This window comes from Vanellus vanellus, assembly GCF_965231255.1.
Source record: "Vanellus vanellus genome assembly, chromosome: 2".
Classification (NCBI taxonomy): domain Eukaryota; kingdom Metazoa; phylum Chordata; class Aves; order Charadriiformes; family Charadriidae; genus Vanellus; species Vanellus vanellus.
Window position 1 is genome coordinate 145711217 of NC_138906.1, and position 18361 is coordinate 145729577.

An 18361-nucleotide genomic window follows, 5' to 3' on the forward strand; every position below is an offset into this window, starting at 1 on the left:
TCTGGCTCTGAACCAGTACTGCCGTGGTCACGAGCAAAGCGAGGCCGGTGACTGCTGCATCTGCTGCAAACGACAATGACAGCAGCTTCCCCTTGGATACAGTGAGTAGGTGACTGGGATTAGGAAGGGACAGAACAAATACGAGTAGTACCTTCAAACTGGTGGTTAAAATAAAAATATTGATCCAAGACCATTTTTTACAAGAGGTTCAATTGAGGTTAGTGGCTAAAGGCAGCCATTTCCATTTCTTCTCTTTCATTCCCTCGATTGTACCTGGTCTATTCAAAATCGTTTTGATTTCACAGGATGTGTGTGGGCAGCCAGAGTAAATGATGGCACAGTGAAGAATGTCTGAAGAGGCTGCAGTACCTTTTATTAGTAAAGGTTTGTTTTGTGGGTGCTTCTTCCTCTTGAGGGCAGAATTCAGATCACCTCTAACAGGCACAGCACAGTCTTACAGCTCCTAAAAAGCTGGAGACTGGTCACGGCAATGCAGCTCAGGCACCTGCGCTGGATGTCTGGATTCTCTGCACATTCAAAGAGGAGAAGGAGGTGCCTCTGAAGTGCAATTAGGGATGAAGAGCAATTTGGGATGCACTGAGATGTCACCCCTTCTCGAATTATGAGCAGGGAGCCCAGCTGCCTCCCAATGGCATTTCCAAGCACCAGCAAGTCGAGCTGCATAAAGCCACCGGGTAGGAAGCAGTGAGCGCAGGGGTGCAGCTAACCTCAGTGCTGAGTGCTGGTGCCTCTCCTGGGTGAGACCTGCTTATTTTGACAATAAGAAAAAGATCCAAGCATTTGCACTCTGAGTAAGGACATCCGGACTCCAGGCCCTCCATCAGACTATAGTGGTTTAAATGCGCTCCTCCAAGTACCCAGGAAAGGGGCTCCATCCATTAAATTAGCAAGTAGCCTGCAAAAGGGCATCTTCTGTTGCATTTGAGTACTTATGCAATCACAAGGACAAGATCTGGGGGCAAGAAAGAGACAACAAAAGTCCTGAAACCCAGGACACAGGCAGTGTCCTGGAAAAGGAGAGACTTGGGTTCCTAACTCCTTAATCCTGCTGGTGGTAGGCATGGTACCCAAGGAGCCTGTAGCCAAACATATGTAAGCACGCTCTGGAGACACCCTCACCAGCCAGCAACCGTCACTGCTTGGTCATTTTTCTACCAGCTTCACATGTCTCAGGTTCCTCTCTGCATCAAGGGCCAGCAGAAATCTGGATTAGTGCCAGCAGGAGCTCTGTGCTAGTGCAGGGTTTGTGTTCCCTCAGGCAGAGAACGATCAAGGACTGGGTCCTTTGTCTTCTACATGGATAATTGTACTGGTAGGCTGGAAAAAATGACAGGCAAAACTTAGTGTTTGTCCTTCCTTTTCAGCCATGACCCAGGTGAAACTGCACTGCTGCCTGGTGGTGGTAGGTGACACCTGTCCACAGCTACCAGATCAGGACTTTTCGGGGACTTCGATGCAGGCTCCAGGGCACCTACTCAGAACCTCATTTTGATGCAGCCAGGGAGGTGGAGGGACTATCCCATGCTGTGTGATGCTCCTCATCACATGCTGCAGTTAGACATTGTGGCAACTCTGTGATCAAATGGAAGCATCTTCACATTTTGAGTGCCTCCAAAGTCAGGCAGCGATGGGTTGTGAACAGCTTGAACACTGTCATGTATTTGTGTTATTTGTGTGTCTGAAGTCCATCAAATATCTCTTCAGGGCAGTTAGTTTAAATGCACCTGGTGACAGCAATGTGATCAGCAGGTACCTCACAGATTTGGACAGAGGGGGCATGTCCTATATGCCTCAGGTCCTCTGTGCACTGGCTTAGTCTTGGAAAAGTAGCTGCAACACTCAGTTGCATTCCCAAACTCCCTAAGGTCAGGTTCAGAAATACACTTCTGGTATCCTGACTATGGCCTGTAAGGACATCAAGGGAGATGTATACGAAAAAACCAAACACATGTAATTTTCCCCCCAGGATCTCCTTCCAGCTGTTTGTGGCTTAGGAACTTCTTAAATCTAATGAAAAGTTAATTGAAAGCTGAGCAGCAATAGAAGAAAAAGATGGGAGTCCTGTAATTACTCTAATCAAGACCTTAAAGAATATTTTCCTTTCTCTACTACTTCACCTTTTCCTTTACTTCAGGGTTATAAATTTTCATTAATAAATGGTATATCTCTGTAGTATTCTTGGTTGAAATGAAAATTTCCAAGATGTTATTTCTGCTCTAAGATACCTCCACCTGCCAGTTTTGCTTTTAAAAATTCATTTCTCCTTTTCCAGAGTTTTTAGAGATACGTGAGCGATGGTATACAGCAGCTATTAGCACAAAAACAATCAGTAGTGCAGAAAAGCAGACACTTTCTGACTACAGATGTCATCATCACTAGCAAAATAGTCTTCTTGTCAAGACTGCTTCTGATTTTTGAAAATCCCCGCAAAAAATTAAACCATTCATGGCATCTCCACAGCCTCACAGAGGCTGCAGAGGCTTGCACACTGTAATCACTGTCTGTGCTTCTCATATTTAGGAGGTTTCCCATAAGAGCCAGCGATTTCCTCCAGCAATGGTTGAATTATGCACCTGAGCCCATCTCCACCCACTTCCCACCCTGCCCTTTGAGATGCTCTGCACGAGGTAGATGGCAAAATAACTGAACCAAGCTCTGAATTTATCTGCAATCATTTTGATGTGCTTTTCTTCCAGATATGTGCATTGCCACAGCAATTTCTCTTCTTATGATTCTGATCTGTGCGATGGCTACGTACGGCGCATATAAGGTAATTCATTATATTCGGGGAAGGCATGAATCAAGTGAACTATACAACTTTGTAGAAACAAAATTAAGAAAATTGCTTTCTAATGATTTCTTGTTTAGTTGCTTAGCTGAAAACTGGGAGGAAAAAAAAGCCAAAGAGGCAGCAGAACTGATTGCTTAGATCAGCGGTACCCCAGGGCCCCGTGCTGCAGGCAGGAAGACTGCCCAGTTGTGTTGACTGTCTGCAGTTTCAAATATGAGTAAGCTCTGGGCAAAATGTGAATTCAGAGAACTAAATCTTGTTCCTACTGAAATTAAAGTGTTTTTTTTTTCCCCATTCACCTCCCAAGCCTGTGGTTTTTCGCAATATTAATCCTATTAATTAGGGGAAAAAAGTGTGTTATGTGGTTTCTAAATGTCCCAGTACAACAAGTCGTGAGACTTACTTACAGCACACATATTACTGCAGTTCAGCAGCCAAGCTGGCTTGACCAACCCGTTTAGCTGAATGTCGTATTTCTTTTAGCTGATTTAACAAGTTCTTTTCTCTTATGGCTTCATGAAATGTAATACATTGTGTCAAATATTCCTTAGATCTTAGTGCAGAAAGACATATAACCTTCTATTTTAATTTGTGGCTGATGAGTTTTTAATTTATCTCCTTTTTAGCAACATGCAGCTTGGATCATCCCTTTCTTCTGTTATCAGATCTTTGACTTTGCTCTCAACACGTTGGTTGCCATCAGTGTACTCGTCTATCCCAGCACAATCCAGGACTACCTCCGCCAACTGGTAAATCACTCAATGTTCACAAGCCTTTGGGGGGAAAAAAACTGTGCAAGGTGCACTGTTTGTCCTGTGTTTCTAGCCAATGGTTTATTGTTGACTTCCTACGCAGCCCTTGAAATGTCCTCTCAGTCCTTGCTAGTCTGCGTTCAACAGCTTGCAATGTTACGTTACCAACTAATCACAACATTTGTGCAGAGCTCTGGAGTTTTGCAATGTTGTGGAAGCTCTCAGCACCACTTCATTTAGAATGAGACTCATATTGCAAGACCGATAATAAGTAATTGCTTTTGTATTCAGAGTTATTATGTTCATATCCAGTGGCATATTTTTGGTGCTATTTCAAGGATGTTTTGTTGCTCCTTTTAATTTATTTGGTGGCATTAACACAGATTTCATAAGGCAGGAGTTTGATTCAATGCAGGTTTGGTTTTGCTAGAAAATATTATCGGATTCTGTCTTAGGGACAACTAGAGGCTGCCTTCTTGCCATGGTCTATTTTGGGCAAACATCCATAGCCAGTATTGTGCAAGCTTACAGGCTGTGATTGCAACCACCCACAGCAAAGACAAGAGTGCACCAGCTTGTGGCATCGCAGGACCGCATGCTGTGTCCGACAAGATTCAGGTGCAGTTGCAGAGCTCTGGGAGAAGCTAACGCTGCTGCTGTGTCTGAAAATCTGCCTTAAGAACCGGAATACAGATTAGCTTGGCTGTGAACTTTGTTATGTGGATGGAAAACTAGCTGGGGCAGTATAAATAACAGGTAATGAGAAACAGCAGGCAGATAAGTGGCCACACAAATCTGCGGGAAGAGGCAATCTGTCAAGCGAGCGAGAGCTGGGATGCACCAGGGGCCTGTTATCCTTTGCCTTATTTAACACCCGCCTGCATTCATGGCTGATGCTGCACTGGAAGCGAAGCAGAGGAATAATTCAAAAGGTTCTCAGAGATACGAGTAGAAAAGAGCAAATTATACCCATAGCTTGGCGAGTGCTTGAAGCTGGCACTGCAGCTGGCTGGAGCCCTCCAGCCCGTCCTTCGCCTGCAATCTCTTGCTTCTGCTTCTGTGCCAGCCCTGCTCTGGTCACAGCACAAATGTCTGTGTGGCTGTAGGAACTCCCCCCCTTCACAGAGCATGAGTTGTAACCAGATTTCGCTCAGCCTTGGTCACTGTGTGAGTACATGAGGGGAGCAGACTGCGACCTGCACACCGAAAAGCCCCTGCTCTTCTGCTGAAAACCTGGTGCCACATCTGGAGCTGGTTCACCAGGAGGGCAAAGAGTGGCTGATTCTCTGAAAATGTCTGCTAAAACATCACTGTCGTTCCTGCAGATATAAAAACAAATAGGCCCTTCCATAGCAGAGATACAAGGAGCAGGCCTTGCAGGGTGGTGGGAACAGTGCAGCAGAGCGGTTTGTGAGCCGCGCTGCAGCTCTGGAGCATTAAAACCTCTGGTTGCACGCATCTTTGTCTTGCTGCTGTAAATCTTTTTCCGGACTGGTAATGAAATGCCGCAAGACTTCAGGAGTGCTAAACTGTCAGTGCTTAAAAGGGCAAGGGGGATTTCCAGGATAATTATAGGCTGATTAGCCTGACATTGCTACCAAGCAGAATAACAGAAGTGCTGAGATGAGAGTCAATTGATAAAGGATTAGACCAGAGGAATATGATTAATGACTGCCAGCACAGTTTCACGGAAAATCAGTCCTGCAGGCAAACTCATTTTCTTTCCCTGACAAGATTACTGGCTTTGTCAATAAAGATGGACAAGGGCATAATAGACTATTGTCAGACATTTGACTTCGCAGCATGATGCTCAGAGTACAATAAAACACTAGATCAATAAAGGATGTATCAAATGGATTAGGAGAGGTTAGCTGGCAGACTGCAAAGGGTGGTGGTCAAGCCGACCATCTGCCAATGAGTTTCTATTTTGGGTAGAGGAAGGTCTCCCGGAATCAGCACGAGGTTTCATGCTCTTCCTGACTTCCATTAATAACCTTGGTATCCAAGAGGCCATTCACAAAGGCTAATGGCAGCCTTGGGAGAGCTTCTCCACTCTCACTGTCTAGGGGGAGCGAGTCCTCTAGCAGGAGGTTGTGAGCAGCAGCCTAATCCAGTTACTCTGTGTCATCCTCTGAAAGACCCTATTGCCCAAAGTGAGCACATCTCTACATTTCCCAGAGGCAGTATTTGTGCCTTTTCCCAGCAAAATCACTTCTGATAAAACCTGTGGCTGACACAGAGATTAATGAAGAAGTAAATAACACTAAGGACAGAGCCATTAATCAGTGTGAGCTAGACTGACTGAGAACCTGAGTTCAGTCACTAATGTGTGTTACACTGCTAAATGTGAAAAAATGTAAAAAAAAAAAAAAGAGGAATATAAAGAAGCATACAGTATGGCAACTGTACCTGGGATGCAGTGACCCTGTAAGCAGTCTGGGGAACTAAGTGCCAAAACAAGACTCCCCGAGTTTTTTTGCTGTTCCCCAAAACTGCTCGTGGGATTTGTGGACACAAAACCCCAGCAATGAACAGTAATGGAGAGGAGATTTTCCTTCTCAGTTGGTGATTAGATTTCATCTGTCTGTTTCTGGGTGTGAAGAACAATGTTTAAAAGTCAGAAAATATGCAGAAAAGTTCCTCTGAAAACTATATAAAAGCTGGATACATTGTAGTATGATGACAATCAGCTTTCCTGCTTCGTTTACCAAGAAAGGAGACCAAGAGGTGATGCTGTTAGAGTTTTCATATGCAGAATAATGAGGTATTAAAAGGTTGCTTAAATTAGATGAGAGGCATAATGATAATGAGTAGCTAAAAGCTTGTCCAAGTTAAGTTCATTTAGAAACACGGAGTCATTTCTATTTTATCATTCACAGTGGAGATTAGTGATTGGCAAAAACTAGCAAGAGCTGTGAAGAATTTTGTACCTGTAATGTCACCTGTTCAACAAAGTTTTGAAGCTGTGTTGAAGCTGTTTTGCATCAGTTTTGAAGCTGTTTATGCCTCCTGTGTCTCAGCTGTGGTCGCAACCACAAGAGGCTCAGCAGGAACCCCCTCGTACCCTTACCTAGAAGGGCCACATCAGTTGGCAAAAGATTGTTGCCTTTGGTTCAGAGCAAATACACTCGGTCTGAGGGGGCAGAAGCAAAAGGGAGAGGTGAGGATCACATCCACTGGTATCAGATACACAATGAGATGAAACTAAAAACAAGCTTTTGAAATTTTTAGCAATAATGCCATCAGTGCAGTGCTAGCACTCGAATATTGTCAACCAGGCTTGTACCCATGGACTTGTTTCCCTGTCTTTTAATAATACTCACAGTAAATAGATTTGTCATCTTAAACACCACGTTTAGAACAAGACTGCAGATAATACTTTTGTTCCCATAGGTGAGATCTGAGTCATGCCAGTTGGGTGTGATCCCTCCTGATGATTTATAAATAAGCTCTAGAGTCATCTTGCCCTCACCCCCTTCGCAGAGGTCTGCCAAGATAGGCAGAAAGCAAGCAAGGGGATTGTGTTTCTTCTTGGCATTCTTACAGTTTTTGGTCCTCTAAAACTGCTTTGAACTGGGGAATGATATTTTCGGGAGAACAGCTCCATAAGGGAAATGAAAAATCCCAATCATTCTTCAAATCCATTACTGAAAATGTGGAAGAAGGTATGCATTAGGTAATAGAATATATTTGGCAGTCTCAGCAGAACATTTTTTTCTTGCGAAGGTGAAAACCCCATGTTTTTAACCATTTCTATTTCCCTACTCTAGCATCTGGAATGATGTTATCTATTCACTCTGGTGCACATCTGCCAGATTTCAGTCTGTCCATGATGAGTTGCAAGCTACCGTGAAACCCTCCGTGTACTTGTAGCAGGATGATAAATAAGTACCTATCAAGAGGCTAGGCAGAGCCCTAGCTGAAAATGTTGCGACTGTAAAATACAGAACATTGTGTTCACAGGGTATTTGGTAATGTCAGCCTATACTGACTGCTCCTTTCAGAGGCACACGTGTCTTTGGAAACTTTTTGTTGCTTTTTAATACCCACTTGCACACAGGTGCGCCACTTGATTCCCATAAATTGCAAGAGCATCTCAGCATGAAGGGTCATGTAAAATAAGCAGATGTTACAAATCTAGCATTTGAAATGTTGCATGGCAATCACGTGATAAAACTTCCCAAGGGTTATGTTGGACAACTTGGTTATTATCATTGTCACTAGGAAGACAAAACCCTTCACATAGAGTAAATGCAGCATGTGTAAAATAAAAAAAATTTTTGTTCTTGGAGCAGTAATGGTCTAAAGCAGTGTGACCCAAAGCACATTTCATTTCTTTAGCCTCACTAAATCTTTGATATATGAGCTTTCTAAAGCCTTCAAATTAAACACTTTGTCTTCTGTCATTTGATAACAGTATACAAAATGAATTGAAGCAGAGGTGCAGAACAGGCTAGTCTGCAACTGAGTTACGCAAACTTGGTTTTTATTAAAGTACAGGACTATTACAGTTCATCTAAAGAAAATTTGAAAGTATATTAAGTACCTTTACTATGGGACTACCTGTCATGCTCCTGTCTAACAATTCAGGTGGTATCAGTCACACTATTAAATCCTAGGGGAAATGTTTAGAGAATGTAAAAGACATTAAACCTAAAGAAATTACTCCTATAAACCAAAGCTTAAAAAAGGAATATTCTTTCTGACATTTTTAATGCCGTTTTATAATTCCAAAGAAGTACTACTAACTTCATAGATGAGCTTTAAAAATTCTACAGATGCATTACTGTTTTCTTTCAATTTTTTAAGATTGTGATATTTGGAGGCTTGTAACTGTTGAATGAAAATCCACACCACCATTTAAAGTGGATTTTTTGTGGTCCAAGTGAAAGGAAAATGTGAAAGGCTATGCAAGCAAGCTGAGGGAATGAGAAAGGGCAACAGCTTTGCACTTTTTATTTTTCTTGTGTATTTGTACAATGTCGATGCAGTACAAATATACTTTCCATGCAAGTTTTAGATTATTTTTAAGAAGTGTTTAATAGAGCTTTGCTATGTATAAGCAGTAATTTGTTTAAAATTGAAAGTTTACCGGGTATGTTATTATGTATGCAGCCTGCTCCGTGTCCATGACAAGGTTATAAATGACACTTTAATTATGACTTTAGCATGCCGGTGCCACACTACTAAAAGTACCTCTTGTTTGTATAGAAAATTTCAACATGTCCTGCTGCAAAATCACTCCTGCATTCACAGTGACGGGCTTGATTTTTCCCACCCAGCCATATTTCAGACTCAGCTGCATCAAACCTTGCACAGCATTTGACACTGAGCCTTTCCCAGAAGTTGCAGCACTGCGCCCATTACCCGGGGCCTTCCCAGCAGCAGGATTTCAGCTACTGGTCTCGCCACAGGAGAGCAAACCCCCAGCACAGGAGCAGAATTTCTCTTCCCACCTCGTACAACCACATCAGTGTTTAAGCTTATCATTGCAGTCAGTGGAGGGAACAGTTGCTTGATTCATCTGAGCCACTCTTGGTACCCATTTTCCATGGGAGTGAATGAGACTTTGGGAGTGGCTGCTGCCTTGGGCAGGCCCCAAGGGCCACCTGATGGCACCAGAACCATGATGGTGCCTGCACCGGGCAAACCTGGAGCCAGCCGAGATGCTTCCCATCACCTTTCCTGCTTCTTTGACAAAAGCTGCAGGTTTTATAAATTGCTTTACCTACTGCACTGAAAGGATTGTAGCTGGGAGTCAAGATCAGATGGCTTGTAGGCCAGCCTGTGCAAGCCAGCATTAAACGTCTTCTGGTGGGCAGGTGCCACCAGCCCCATTACCAACAAAGGGAGTTTCTTCCATGCTGACTCGATGCTCCTGGGCTATTCATCACGGCCCTGAAAGCTTTCTCTCCCACACAGCAAGCTGGGAAGCTCCAGGAGGGGCCGGCTTTGGTTTTCACACCCCGCACCAAGATGTCCCAGGTGCCTGTGGGTGGGGGCAGCCACCACATGGGTGCAGCACCCATGGCCTTGTTGGGGCTTGCTTACACCTCACATCTCTTCAGGACAGAGACCCAGAAGGCCGAGCCTGAAGAGGACAATGCTCCTCATGTGCTTTCCTGGCTTGCTGCTTTCGGTGCTGAATTATTGTCATTTCACCTGAAATACTGCTTGTATACGAGAGGACCAGGCACCACCCTGATGCACGTGATGCTCCCAAACTTGGCAGGACTCATGGCTCCAGCAGATATTCCTGCTCTTCAAGGTAGCTGGAACTTACTTGGTCATTTTCCTGCCCTGCTTTTGCCCCCGTGCCAATCCTGGTTGAGTTGACATCTGAAAACAGGCCATTAGGTTATGGCCAAAGACCCCAGCATGCAGTCATCCAGTCTTTGACTGAGTGTAGGAGGATGAAAGCCTCACTAGGAGTTTTTTATTACATTCACAAACTAATTTCACTAGTTTTTTAATGGCAGGTCAGTACTAAAAATATTGGTTTGGGGCAGTCTTACTGTAACTGTCCTTAACTGACTGGACTTTCTAACCACGTGCAAGGCCTCCCTCCTGCTTGCAGGAGGGCAGTCTGTGCCGTTGATACTTACATTTTCTGCATATAAGGTTTGTGTTTATTTTTCAGTGCATCTTTTCTTGGCATATACTCTTGCTTTCTTGGTCTCTGGGTGACCACATCCACTATATTTAGCAATAACCTTCTGTGGAAAAAAAAAAAAAAAAAAGAAGCAGCTTCTTGAATTATAGCAAGCTAGTTCCCTACAAAAGCTGTACCTCGACAAAGAAGATAACGTGATAAAAACTTCAGCCATGAAATTCAACGCAGGCACAGAAACACTGCTGTCAAGAAGCGGAAAATGTGCTTATGTAATGTTTTTCTGCAAAGGGTTACAGCTGCTGTTGATGTTAACCACTCTGAACAGTTCATGGAAGCACTAAATAAAGAGCTATTCTCACCAGCAGCTGTCCAAAAAAAAAAAATGAGAATTTCCTGGTGCACTGGGCCAAGTGCTGGTATAAGGGATATTAAGAGGTTACTCTGGATTTGTACCATCATCGCCAAGAATACAGTTATAGCTCGGTCTAGTTAATTGTCCTGACAAGGATGCAGAGCTGGCCTGGTTAAGTAATTAGACCTGTAAGGGAAAAGGGGGTTGTCTGCATTCAGTTATAATGAGCGAGTGTTGCAGCGGAGCTATCTTTTGTGGAGAACAGCTCTGTCTGTGAACAATGGTTTATTCTAACTGAAACAGGAACTTGTGTCTTGCAATATTTCAAAACGATTTGGAACAATCGTTTTAAAGGGTGTGTTTTCTTTAAGCAGCAACAAATACAGTAAAATATTTTTAGAGGTTGTTTTTCAGCCAGTGATCCTAAAGTGTTTCACAATTGTAACTAACTAGAGCCTACACTAAGTAGGAAGATTAATTTTGTCACCTCCATTTCATGTATGAGATAACAGATGGACCTGGAGCACATTTCGAATTGAAATCATGACATTGCTTTCCTGTGGGATCCACGCCTCCATGGGGCATGCATTCAGACAGCAGCACTAACAAGTGCTCCCGGAGAAGTCATTCAAATTTAGCCAAAGTAAGATAGAGCAGAATAGGCCCAATATCTTTTGATCAAATATTTAGGTCCAGCTTTTCCTGCTTTGACTTTCTCGAAGGAGCTGTTACTGATCTCTGGCAGCCAGTGCCAGCACAATATAATGATTAGTTAATAAGCACAGGAATTGCCTGCCATTGCCTAAGACGGCAGATTTCCTGCTGCAAAGCTCCCAGAGAGATGTCCTTTGCTAGTTTGTGTCAGATACAAACCCAGCGTGCACAGAGGAGAAGACGGCCCACATCACACACAAAACAAACAGCAAACCCCACAGCCCCCTAGTGAACATTTGGGCAGCTGAGTCTTTGCGATGCCTGTTCGAGCCAAACTTACTGAAACTGGTTATTGGTGCAGAGAGCTCCCGATTTAGTAGATCACAGCAAGTTTTGTAAGCTGTTAATTATAGAGTGCACTAATTGAATGACTCTTAAATGACTCGTGAGATTAATTTACAGCGTTTTGCTTATTTTTGCTTATGCAGCCCACCAATTTTCCCTACAAGGAAGAGATTATGTCTGTGAACCCTACGTGTCTGGTTGTGATTATCCTCCTTTTCATAAGTATCATTTTGGCTTTTAAGGTAAGTGCATTACCGTGTATAAAGTCTGCTTCTGGTCATGGGTGAAATGTTCCTTGGTGGGAGGCCTGGCTTCAGAAGAGATCTAGGGCACCACAGACCAGGCAGCATGACAGCCATCCAGAGCAAAGTGACAGACATTATGGAAAAAAAAGCAGAAAATCTCATAGACAAACACATGAACATAAGACCACAATGGGATGGGGAAGCATGGTGCTCGTTGGGGGAAGCTCATGACACATAAATCCTTTGAAAGAGCAGGTCATCCAGTGGACAAGGGGAGAGCCTGTTGATATAGACTTGGTTTTTCAAAAGGCATTTGGTGGAGTCTCTCATTAAAGGCTTTAAAAGACACCGTAAGATGTGTAGAGATAAGAGGAAATGTCATCTCAGATTGTAGCTAGGAAATAGAGAATAAGGTTAATTTATCAGTCTTTACAACAGTGAGACCCACGCTGTTTGGTACATTCGTAAAAGGTCTGGGAAGGGGAAGGACATCTAACAACAACATTTTTTTGCAATGTCATTCAAAATAGCGAAAACAATCAGCCAGGAAAGCTTTGCAGAAGGATCTCATGGCACTGAGTGACTGAGCAATGAAATGGCAGAGAAATTCACTGGTGATAAATTCTAAGTGGTGGGCACAGAGGAAGCACAGTCTTGTTTCACAGACACTGCAGTGGACTCTGAACTAAGTGTGACCGCCTGAAAAAGGGATCCTGTAGCTGTAATAGATAGACCTGTGAAAATATTAGCTTACTGCTCTGTTTTGGTCAAAAAAGTAAATCAATTCCTAAGAATATCAAGAAAGGAATAGAAAACCCAGAAATCTAAAGATTTCTTTGCCAGTTTTGATGCCTACCACCTCTGAAAGAATACATTCACTTCTGGTGCCCTATCTCAAAAAAGATGTTGTAGAGCAGGTAAATAGATCCAAACAACCCCTCCTGGGAGGGACAACATAAAGGATTGTCACACCAGGCAGCAAAAGGGCACAGGGAGCAATGATTTATTTGCCGTTACACAAACCTCACAGTGAGAGGGCTGGAGGTGGCAGGTACCAGATGAAGGGGATATGTAGCATCCCTCAGCGCAGCCGGAAAGGGCTCATGTGAAAGCCCCATGCCCAGGTTCACAGGTCAGTGAGGTCAGCCCCCGCCTGTTGTGCAGGGCAGAAGTCCAAAAGGAGCTCAGAATAAGATCCAACAAATCAATGTATGTAAAACAACCACCTGTGGCTCAACCAGTCCCCTGAGCTTTGGACCTCTTGGCAAGTACGCTGCTATGTTAGCCCTCTTCTTGCAGCTTTCTGCAAGTTTCTCACAGCGCAGAGCTGCTGGTCTTGTATGTTGGGTTCTGTTTCGGAATAGTTCTTGCTCTTTCTCTGCAGAGCAATTACGCATTAGGTTAGAGAAGTCTCAGAGAGCCAAGGTGGCACCAGGGATGTTGCTTCCAGACAATATATTGGACAACACGAACAGGGAAAGTTATTGTGACAAAAGAGGTTTATTAGATTATTAAAGCTACTTCAAAATTGAAAAAAAAAAAAAACCCAACAACTGAACCAACAGGTATGGTATCTTAAGGTGCTGTTGGAATTGATATTCACTTTTCTTCTGTGATTTAGAAATACAGTTTAGCCCTTTGGCTTTATGTGTTCACAGCCGTACAGTTGATTCTGCTTGCACTTTTAAGAAATATGTATGAATGTAAGAAATATGTAGATCTGTCAGGTGACACAGGGATGTGCTCTTTAAATTTCTCAGATGCAAGGCTTGTTTTTATCCCAGGTGGGTCTGGGGTAAGTACGGCGAGGAAGTCTCAAGCTTATTAAAAAAATGCAACTGAAATCACAATGGCAAAAATACTTACTACAGAAAAAAGAAACCTAAGAAATTAATAGTGCAAAAGACTTATTTTGGTTTAAAGTGGCTGTTACATGTTTTTTCCAAGAGTATATATGTCTCATACAATGCTCATTCTAGCAACGTATTATCGTGCAAATGAGTCACAAAAAATATGACTCACACAGAAACACATGCTAAATTCCAGTTAGCATTTTTGTTTGAATTTCTTGTATTTCCAGAAGAGCTGCTATGCAGATTTATGCAATCTGGTCCATGAAAAGAAAGCTGGACACTATCATATGCATCACACTTTATCACTGATAGACTTAACAGATGGTACCACATTTATATACTGAAACTGAAAAGGTACTGTGCATAAAAATATGCCTGAGCTCCCTCTACCTCTGGAGTTTGACTAGAAATAGGGAGAGAAACCAAAACATTGTAACCTAGGAAAAGCTGCATTCAGCGGGTGGGAAATATGAAACAGAATCACATAATTTCTCAGAAACATTTGGCATTATGATATTTTTGGTTTGGGTGAAGCTCCATGCAAAGGAAAACACTATTGAGCAGAAATTAAGATATAGCAGCACTAGATGGTGTTTGCAGTCATGGGATTGTGGAAAGGGAAGGGGGGGACAAGAGAGGGTAGTAAGAAAGCGAGCCAGCTAACCACACACAAGCACTTGTCTTTTTAGTCCTTAGGATTTACTTGGATCTGAAGCAGCTAATGGATATTTCAGGTGCTTTCGCACAGAATCTTTTTCAGGGTAGACCAAAAAGTATTATTCCATTTACTGTGTTTGTCTAGAAACTGAACCAGAGGTACATACCATGAAACATAGGTGCTTCCTATCCGGCTGAGGAAGGACATCCAGCAGCATAAATATATTTATACACATGTACACAGGACTTCAAATGGCATATAGCCAACACAGTGGCTTTAGAATCATGCCCTCATCTGCAGCTGGTCTGGGGAACAGGGCCTCTGTTTCCTCCGGCCAGCCCCAGCTGCTGCGACACAACGGTTGAGTCTTCCACCTCCCCACCATGGGCAAAGCCCCCAGGCCCAAATGAGCTCGGCTCAGGTGAGCCCAGACACAACCAAAATAAACCAGGCTGCCCTGAGCACTCTGCAGCCGCTGAGTACGGCCTCCTCTTCTTTTTTGGCCTTTCTTTTTCTGGAAAGTAGGTAGGAGGAGGCAGTTGCCAGTGAGGCAACTGAAAGGTATTCCAGCTCAGTGAGACAGGCATCAGCAAACTTCAGCAAACTGAATATTAACCCTGGTCTCCGTAATATGTCCATAATGTATGAGGTGTTGAGCCTCTGCATGTCCTGGTGTCCTCAGCAGATGGGAAAGGGTGATGCAGAATGAAGTTTTATGACCCTGAGAGAAGTTTTATCACCCTGAGAGATTTCGTGTCTCAGCCCAGGGGGACACCTCTTGGCAGGGCTAACCCTGACCTGCAGCACATCGCCCCAGCCTCTGCTACCTTCCCACAGGGGTGATGGAGCAGCAGTCGGGACCATGAACACATCCCCAATAGCCATGCTCTGACTCCTGCTCCCAGGAAGGGCCAGCACAGGGCCGTGACGTTGCCACCTGCTCCACGAAAGCCTGGGGCAGGTCCCAGCAGTGGGCTTGCTGGGGGCAGGGTACTTACAGCACTGACTTACCCCTCTCTAAAGCAGGGGCCATTTGCTTTAAATTGCTTACCCTTGTATGTGCGACTGTGAGCCAAGAGGTGATGTCCTGGCCTGTATAAGGTGACTTTTAAAATGTTGCAGGCCAGTGGTTTGGTTTGACATCATTAAGTCTTTTCAATCACAGCATTATAAGGAATGATTCTTGTACAGCCTTTTTATACTCAGAAGATGATACACATTCTAGCGTGCCCAGAAGATGGATTTAATTGCAGATTTCATCAGCACAGGAACCCATTTTTTCTCCTCCTGCCGCACTGACATGTGAAATACATGTGGCTAATTGGTCTGCCATTAGCATCCCTCTGAAATCTTCATATACATTTCAGTTTGCGTAGAAACCTTTATCTCATTTTCACCAGTTAGCAAAGACCAGCCCAGCTCTGTAAATAGAAAATTCAAAGCAGCTGGAGAATAAAACGGGACTCGGTGCAGACGGCTCCTAACCTAAGGGGGCTCTGTCGGGTCTGCGGCCTTCACCCTGCGCTTGCTGCCAGGGAGGGAGCTGCCCAGAGGGCTGCTGTGACCCAGATCAGCACAGACTTTTCCTTGCTGCGTTACAAGAAACGGCAGCATACAGCAACCTCTAATTTCCACAAACATGCCTGTCAGCTGCTCAGGCGCGTGTCTGATGAGCAGAAGTTGTGCAGTACGTTGCTGCTGTTTTGCAGCTTCACAAGCGCATATGCAATACCAACGGCGAGAGGCAGCGTTGTACTGTTTTGTGGGTTTCAGTTCCTTAGGGGCTAAAGTCGTTTACCACCACTCAGACAGGAGGACTGAAAGCCAGTAGGAGTAGGAACCATGCCTGTTTCCACACTCAGCCCTTCTTGTGCACCCGTCCTTTCACGTGGTGGCTATGGGGGCTGCCCACCCCCCCCACCCCCCCCACCCCCAAAAAAAAAAAGGCATCTGTCAGCATCCTGTGCTGTGGTATGCGGGAATACCACTAAGGGTGGATTAGGCTCAAGTGACTTTAATGCCTTTTACGTAGGGCCTATTCCAAATGTGAACATTGGTCTCCTGAGAGAAAAATCGATATATTTATATACTGCGTGTCCAGCCACACATTTTAAAGCAGTATTGGAAATCTCAGCCAAGTTTTTCAGGAAAAAATCAGTAACTGAATCAGCAATCTCATTTAATGGTGCAGCAGCATCAGTAGAAAACAGTGAATAGGAACAAGTTTAAAGAAGAAGTTACAGCTTGAGGAAGCGAGTTTCCATGACTCACGATTTGCAGGCCAGCAGCACATATCCAAAGCGCCTGGACAAGGACATGCTCCGAGCTGCCGCCACTCTCAGCCATACGTGGGTCAGCGTCTTAGGGCCAATTCCTTGGTGTGTGCTGGCTGATGACCTCTTTAATTCAAAAGCTGGAACAGACTTCACCCACTGAGAAATAGCCCATGCATGCAGGAGAAGGGCTGATAAGAGCTAGGGCACAGAGCTGGAAGAGCTGTAGGGGTTCATTGAGCACTTAAATGTGGTTTATTCACTGCATTTAATGGAATGGGAACATTCAAAAATAAATCTCCCACTAGCTTCTCCCAGATAAGACAGTATTATCTGAAACAAGGCTTCCCTCAGTTTGGATTCTAACAGGAGTAGTATAGAAAATGGTTTGCAAATAGGTAGGCTTAATGTAAAGGGTTTCTTACCCAGATGGGTCGTGTCCCCCAGAAGTGTATATGTATATGTATGCATATGCCTTTACACCACTTGGTTGAGTAGCCTAGGGCAGGCTTGCATAGCCTGCGGCTCAGGCTGTGGAGCCAGACTAACCTCTTAAGACTCAGCTCCCTCCAGAAGCCTTTTACTCTCCCCGTTCAATGGTAGAAAGTATTATCAAAGTCTGTGACAGCTCCAAGTCATCCATGGTCTGTCAGACACCGTAAAAAAGGGGAAGCAAACTTACTGGACTTCAGCCAGCTCAGCCCCGGTGGAAAAAACTCTTCCTGGTCTGCAAGCGAGCCATCAGTGAGTCATGCGGCATCCCAAAAACCGCAGCTCATGTGTGACAGCTCTGGAGAGGGTGGAAGCACAGGGCAGCTCGAAAGGATAAGAGGCTTTTGGAAGGTCATCAGTGCAAGTGAGTCACAAAAATATGACTCACTCGGAGTGAGACACACGTGCAAACCCAAGCAGTGCTGGTGGTTTAATTTGGATGCACCAGGTTTCTGAAAAAAATGCTATGCAGAACCTACTAAGTAAAAATATAAGTTGGGGACCATCAAAACAAATTGTTCTCCTCATCACTGTCATGTGTGACTACATGAGAAGCAGAAATCTCCAGAGGGAACTCTTTAGTCCCAGCAGCCTTGTCCCTGGCATGCTGAGGAGCTGAGTCCTGCTCCTCCACAACGTGTTACTGCCTCCTGTCTGCCTTCCAGTCACTTTGCTCATCTCTGCTGGCCCGAATGGAATAAATCCTGCTGGTGAAGCAGATGATGGATGTGAGCACTTTGCCCAACCAGTTAAAAAGAAAGTGGAGATGACTAGTTGTTTGCCAGGCAGCAGCCTTACCCAGAACCAAGTGAGCTCCAGGAACAAAACTGGTGAAGTTTATGATCCTGCCGTAGGATTATTGCTGCAATAATGTTTTGTTTTGGTTTGGTTTTTTTTGCTTCACACTGAAAAATAATGAAGTATTTGTAATAATGGTTAAAAGGTCAGAAATAATTTCAGATTTCAACAAAAACTTTTACACTGGTAATTTTCTCTAGTCAGGCAAGAATAGGAAGATCCCAGACCATTCCAGTCATATGGAATACATTGATTTATTGTCAGATTAAATGAAACAGAGCATTGAAACAATGCAGATGACATACAAGATCATCACATAGTCATTGGCCAGGCTTCCATTCACAAGACAAGAAGGGTTTCCCGTAATTTGCTTGATGATTATTCCATCCCCAGCATGCTTGTGCTCTTTTTACTGTGGTTTGCTTCTACTTTCTAATACTACTAACCCCCAGTTGACAATATTTAAACATCCTTACCATGGCGGAATCCCGAACTGGTTTCTGTTTACTTTTTA

General features: G+C 44.0%; 1 protein-coding gene across 1 annotated transcript in view; it reads left to right on the forward strand.

Annotated features, from left to right (window-relative positions):
* Positions 1–18361, forward strand: part of LAPTM4B (lysosomal protein transmembrane 4 beta) — a gene marked incomplete at its 3' end in the record, with an annotated part of 62977 nt that overhangs the window by 21588 nt on the left and 23028 nt on the right. The window contains exons 3-5 of the mRNA XM_082479384.1: positions 2718–2791; positions 3439–3561; positions 11672–11770. Coding sequence (XP_082335510.1) covers positions 2718–2791; positions 3439–3561; positions 11672–11770 — 296 coding nt within the window. The remainder of the gene's footprint in view (positions 1–2717; positions 2792–3438; positions 3562–11671; positions 11771–18361) is intronic.